The sequence below is a fragment of the Mytilus californianus genome, unplaced genomic scaffold, assembly GCF_021869535.1.
Source record: "Mytilus californianus isolate M0D057914Y unplaced genomic scaffold, xbMytCali1.0.p SCAF_6, whole genome shotgun sequence".
NCBI classification, from domain to species: Eukaryota; Metazoa; Mollusca; class Bivalvia; order Mytilida; family Mytilidae; genus Mytilus; species Mytilus californianus.
In genome coordinates this window covers 15,347,052-15,354,004 of record NW_026262712.1, presented here as the reverse complement: position 1 = coordinate 15,354,004, position 6,953 = coordinate 15,347,052, and the positions used below count along the sequence as shown (strand labels likewise).

General features: G+C 29.9%; 1 protein-coding gene across 1 annotated transcript; it reads right to left on the bottom strand.

Moving 5' to 3' along the window:
* Nucleotides 1-5: 5 nt before the first annotated feature.
* On the bottom strand, nucleotides 6-6,869 carry LOC127705040 (uncharacterized). Its single transcript, XM_052209289.1, has 3 exons — nucleotides 6,811-6,869; nucleotides 3,739-3,942; nucleotides 6-1,697 (listed from the first exon to the last, which is right to left on the bottom strand). The coding sequence occupies exons 2-3, from the start codon at nucleotides 3,889-3,891 to the stop codon at nucleotides 891-893; spliced, it is 960 nt and encodes a 319-aa protein (XP_052065249.1). The 5' UTR covers nucleotides 3,892-3,942; nucleotides 6,811-6,869; the 3' UTR covers nucleotides 6-890.
* Between the last annotated feature and the right edge of the window lie 84 nt (nucleotides 6,870-6,953).

Below are 6,953 nucleotides of genomic sequence, written 5' to 3'. Positions count from 1 at the left end.
CAACAGTATTTGTATCAAAATAAATTATTATTTGCATATAAGATAACATATAAAAATATTGCACCAGTCACACGTATATCAAAAATATTGTGTTTATTAGAAATTTGTAAGATTCCAATCATTCAATCAATTTGATGTTTTATAATGAATTTCTATGTTTAAAGAATTTTTAATCAAAAATAAAAGATTCGATGGAAAAGTGAATATTCAACAATGTTGATATCATGTGGCTTGCTGAGTAAAATGTAATCTAGATTTAAATTTGAAGTCTAAACTTTTATATTATTTATATGAAAAGATGTTCTGAATGTGACGTCCTCAAAAATGTTTGATTGTTGTTTTATTATCTATGTGAAAGAAAAAATTAAAAATAGAAATAACTCATGTGGATTATTTAAGGAATGACTGTAATATTTTTTCTGTCTATGAAGAAATAACATCAAAAATGTGGTGCACACTGAATAACACGCGTAGCGGGTTATTTTAAAGTGTGCACCACATTTTTTATGTTATTTCAAATAGACAGAAAAAATATTACAGTCATTTCTTATAATTTAATTCTAAATTCCATTTTAAACCGGAGTAAACCATGAAAAAACGTTGATGACGTCACGGTCACATGACAAAACTATGTCTATGAGCTGATAAACAAAACAACGTCAGCCAATCAGAAGACACGTTACATCCAAAATTAAATTATTTTAAAAGAAAGTCATTAAATTTTTCAGATTTTTAAAATGAAATCTTTCCTTTTAAATTAAAAAACTTAATATTAAACTTTCTATTTTTTCCAGTAAAAGTCAATGAATGCAATTCATAAAGTTAGGACAACTATACCTTTGAAAGTTGAAAGGATTGGATGATTAGAATCTTTTACATAATTATTTCACCTAGTTATTACATTTTGTCAGTATTTTTCTCAATCTTCTAAGTCTATAAGGAATACCATAGTCTGCCTCCGGTGTGTCTGCTACTAAGACATGACCATTGTTGTTCCTACCAGACGGGGAATACACTGAAGTGTTTAAATTTTTCAAAAGCCTGTTAGGTTTATTAGTGTTTGCCTTCGAAGATTTTCTGTTCTTTATCAATGTAAACACATTTGTTTCTGGTGATTCTTTGAGAGAAGTAAACAATCTTTTGACAGGTGATTGGATTTTGTTGACAGGTGTTCCAGTGAAGTCATCATGTTCTTGCTGAATCCCATCCACCTCTGTAAGGTCATTTTCAATAACAGCCTTGACCCTTGGAATGATAATCGTCACAGGCGTATGAAAGGAAGTGTTTCCATGGTTACCAAGGTCAAAATTGTCATCTGAATTATCATGATCCCCTGGCTGTTTGTTCAAAAGATCATTTTCACTCAAAAGCTTTCTTTTTGACACTAAACTCTTTCTTTTACTTCTACTTTTCCTCTTTTGGGCTGTCTCAGCTCTATTTAAACATGGGGATTTTGTTTCCTGAGAAATATTTACATTTTCCTCTTCTTCAGAAAATGAAAGATCCTCGACAATTGTTACAGGAGGTGTCTTCTCACCAAAGAATTTCAATGGTTCATATTTGTTGTTTGCGCCTCCAGCAGGATTTCCGTGGGAACCATGATGACAGGTACATTTTGGGCCTGAAGTACTCCTACGTTTTCTTTGTTTTTTCACCTTTCTAGTTGACTCTTGGTTTTCACTGAATTGTGGAGATACCTGTAATGTAGTTTTATTTACTGTTATTGTCAGTTAAAAAAATGCAGGTAAAAGATGTGGATTACATATTATTTCTTATTATTATCATTCATTTTAATAATATTGTGTTTTCATACACCCTCTGGGGCCCCACTCCCTACAAATTTTTACTACTAATTTTTTTTAATTCATAGTGAATATATTTGCAACTTCAAAAAAGAAATGGTTTCAGATAATCAAAACTGTGTTTGAATTGTTTTACATTGGTCATTTGGGGAATTTTATAGCTGTGTATGCAGTATAGGTTTTGCTCATTGTTGAAAGCCATACAGTGACCTATAGTTATAAACTTCTACATCATTTGGTCTCTGGTGGAGAGTTATTTCATTTGCAATCATACCACATCTTCATATTTTTATATACAGTGTAGGGCTTTCACCAAGATTCAAATTGACATTTAGAGATAAAAAAAGATTCATAAAGGACACTAATTTACCAGTAATGACCATTACAAAAGAAAAATATTTTGTGAATGTACAAAATATGATACAATGTACTAGAAGATATACTTCATCTGTTTTTGATGTTGATACCAGTAGTATTTTAAAGCTGTATGACCAGTTACTGAGGCAAGACAAGGGATTTGCCTTTAATTTAAAGTTAGATTGAGTAAGATCATTACTTGCATTGTATATATTAGGTAACACCTTTTTTAAAGTTCAAAAAAATATTTTAACCCTATTCTTGACACAATGGTCTGATATTTAAAATATTTCAAGGGCATCTACCCTACATCATATTTTTTCAGTGAATAGAAAATAGGATTTTTTGGTCTTGACTAAACTTCATAAGTTTGACCTTAGTCCTGTGGTGTATTTATGCTATTCTTTTTAGGTCCCTTTTCGTCATATAACTCCTAATGTATTCCAGTACAAAATGTAGTTAAACATTCTTTGCTTTCAAATTTTTGGGTTTGAGCGTTCCCAATGAAGTAGAATCTAGAAAAGCTATTTGGACTCACCAAAGGAGTTGGTTCACTAACTCATAATTTTGGCCCTTAAAAACCTGAAAATTTTTCACTTTGATAATGTAGTGAACATTTGATTAAAACATATGTTAAAATGTCCAACTGTTTCAGTTAAAACATATTTTCACCAATTGCGTCATCAGTGACATCATAATGAAGGGGAATTTCATAAAACCTGATTTTTTGCAGAATTCTGCAATATTTATGACAGTTTTCAGAAAAATTAGGTGGTGCCACCCTTTGCCCACAAATATTTTTGCTAAAATATTCTTTTTATACCATATTCCTTACTCTTCAACAAAAATTTCAATGTGTGAGGGGTGGCGCCACATACAAAATTATGAAAAAAGGTGGAAAAAGTTGACAAATTTCTAGAAAAATAGACGAAAATGAAATCTATTCCTATTTCAGGCTAATATATTTATAAGTATGAAGCAGATATACAATTTTTGTATTATACTTTTAAATTTCCTACATTAAGCAATACCTACCCATTAGATTTACTTTAATAACTGATGTTAAAAAAAACACCTTTACAGGGCCATTTATTGAGGCTCCTTTATAAAACATTATTTTCATTTTTCATATTCATTGTAGCATTGCTTTTAATAATTCATATATACAAAAATAAGAATGTGGTATGATTGCAAATGAGACAACTATCTCCAAGATATCAAACGAGGAAGATTTGATCATTATAGTTAACTGTATGGCTTTCAACAATGAGCAAACCAATACTGTGTAGTACTCATCAAATTTAGTATAAATGCCTAACTATTAATAGTAATTTAATAAGGATCCGGACAGTCATATTTGTCAGTCATGACTAAAACTGAAAGCTATTTGTCCTAAAAGGCAGATTGGGATTAAGGTTAAATTTTTTTTGTACAGGTATAATTTCGGTCATTTCATAGAGATCAGGTTTCTTAATCGCCATTTTGCACTTGTTTTTGTTTTGTAATCCTTTTCTGGTAATAAAACACCCCAGTTACGGTCCAGTATAGTATGATGCTTGTTCTTATTGCAATACATTACCCATGATAGATCCCCTACAGGGACTGATTTTGCTGTGAGTGGATGTCTAGAACAATAAACTGGTGAAGGGACATTACTCTGTATGTTTACTGGACTCTCTGTGAAGATCAGGGGAGCCTTGTTATTGTGTAATGACTTTCTTCGCCTTGGCATACTGGGAGGCAAGACACAGTCACTGCATATCTATTTTTGTTTGTTAAACTTCTGAAAATAAAACAAACTTTCTATTAAGTTTAAGTTATATGGATTGATTTTTGGATGATAGTGTTCTTTATGTAAAATACTTCATCATGTTCAAGCATGACACATTAAAATATTATGATTATATAGATATACCCTGCTTTGTATTATTCGGGTGACAGTTATGACTTTTCAACTCTCTACACTGCACTTCCACATAATCTTATTAAACAAACGTTTTCCTAATTAAATAATTAAAAGGTCCTTGATTGCATATTTATTTGCTGCAACTCATATCATGCATATTTAGCCTTCTTCTGTAATCAAAAAGGTACATATGATTGACATACCAAATGGACAGCCAGGGATACTACTTGTACAAGTTATTTTTATTTACTTAAAGAAGTAAATAATAGAATACTTATATAAGTAAACTTTGTTATATTCATATTTTCTTATAAGGTTTGAATAATCTCCCCTTTTTTCCAAAAATTTACTTGTATAAGTAATTTTTTTTACAATCCCTAAAATTCTCAAGTTTTGGGATGTAAAAACATGCCTTAAGCTTAAACATTTTTTCTCTGGTAAGCTCATAATTTTTTATTAGAGTTCAACATTTCATCTCATTAACTCAACAAAGAAACCAATTGCGCAACGATCTTAAGTAATTGAGCAAGGCCTTCAAAAATTGCCCCTTGGAGGCTTGTAAATGAGCAGTGTTTTGAAGATAACAGACAAATGAGATTTTCATTGTCCATGAAATTACACTTACATGATAAGTAAAGACATCTGCAAAGGACAGACAATTAAAAATTCTATTAGAGCAAAGATGTCCTGAGAAATTCAAGAAAAGAAGATAGTATGACATTTTTACTTGTATAAGTAAGAAGATAGTATGACTTTTTTACTTGTATTAGTAAAAAAATCTGAATGTCTAAGGGACATAACTAAGCCATTAAAATAATTTACCTATACAAGTTAATAAAATACACTTGTATAAGTATATTACAAATTTATTTATCTAAGGTTATAAATATTTACTTCTACAAGTAAATAAAAATAACTTGTACAAGTAGTACCACTGACTGCTGGAAGTGTGATGAGATGATTAAAGTTATAAATTTTCTACTTGCCAAAATGCCAACATATATGAATGTTTCGACAATAAAGTTTATAGAATGGATATAGGTATTACTATGGGTACCAAATGTGTCTCATAATAGCAGACTTGCTCCTGCATTGCTATGAATCACAGTTTATGGCTGAACTTCATGAAGATCCGTCTACATTTCAATTAATTGATAAAGTCAACAACACCTCCTGTTACCTTGATGGTAATTTTTAGTTAATTTATCAAGAATTTCCTAAATATATTACTGCAATTTACTCAAAGGAACTTGAATTAAATAAATTGAATATACACAGCAATAACTACCCTTTCCCAGGTTTACATATTTCAGTTTCACATAGGAAACTCTATACTAAACTTTACAAGAAAACTTCTTTTTTTTAAATTTATACATTCACTCTATGTGATTATCAATTCCAGACTTACTTCTTAACTTTATAAAGTTCTTATTTTCATAATAAAATAAACAAAGCAAGTTATTAAACAATCACAGAGATTAAACACTGAAAAATAATACCTAACATGCATTGCTTATATACATGTATCAATCAAAAGAGTAATTATTTTTAAATACCAATCTATAAATGCAGCCAAAAAGTTGTAGACTACATATATTTTTTTTTCACCATAAATTTAACATATTTTGGTCCAAAGATTTACCCCAAAACACCCAAAAAAATCAAACACACACTTTTAATGATTGGTTTTTTTTTTAACTTATTTGTTTATTTTACATGAAACATTACCACTTCTATAGAAAAATAATACCAAGAACTGTAACTGCCACAACTTATTTATTCACTTAAGATATTTATTGAACATCAATAATTTAGAAAGAGTTTAGACATAAACAAATCTTCTTTTGTTTCTGATACAGAAGTCAAAATATGGATTATGATAAAAATGTGAACAATTTTGGACTTGTTTAATTCAGAAAATGACAGACTTGTTTAGATCATTTTATGTTTCATTAATCAGGATTAAAACACTTTATTTTACTTTGTGGCCAAAGTAAAAATGACAATTAAAAACATTAAAAAGGAAATGAGCTGTCTATAATTACAAATGCAAGTAATGCTTTAACTAAACTCGTTTCCTCACATCTAACTTTTTTATATATTTTAGTGGTAATAAATAAACAGTTGCATTAGAAAGTGAATATTTACTATCTGCATTTTTAAGACTCTCACTCATATTTTTCTTCAGAAGACAACCTTTAAACACTGACCAAGAATGGCAAGATTATGAAGGGATTATACATAAATTAAATATCACACATGTACCAAAGAATCACAATTAATATGACTGTTTTTTAGTGTTTTGAGGTATTTTTTATTTTTTTTGGGGGGAGGGGGTATTTTTTGTGCTTTGGGGGGTAAGTCTATGGACCCCTTATTCATCTATCACTATAGTATAGGAAAGAAATAAATACGTTATATGAAACCAACTACCATTTACATGATTAAATGCAAGATGAATTTTAAGATGCAATAGGGGCAAACAGAATCTATGGGCAGATAGATCTGGGGCGAAAATGTCATGTAGGCGAACGTACCAAAACAGAACGTCCTTAGCGATATCTTACAAATTGTTTATACTTTATATTTATTAAAAAAATCAACAAAACAACATTTTTAATATATATTTAGCATTGTGTGTGTGTTTGAAACTGTTTATATGGGCTTCGTCCTCTGTGAAAAGCAATATCTGCTTCATATAAACATTTTACAGTATGCTTGGTACTTGGCACTGCAAATACAAACCAAAAACAAGTCAAGGCACATCCACATGTCTGTGTTTTGTCTGGTCGCCATATGTAAACAATATACTTTTTGTTTTGAAACATCCGATTCGCTGCTATAAATAAATCAACCAATAAAGTTTAGTTTTACAAAAAGATATTTTA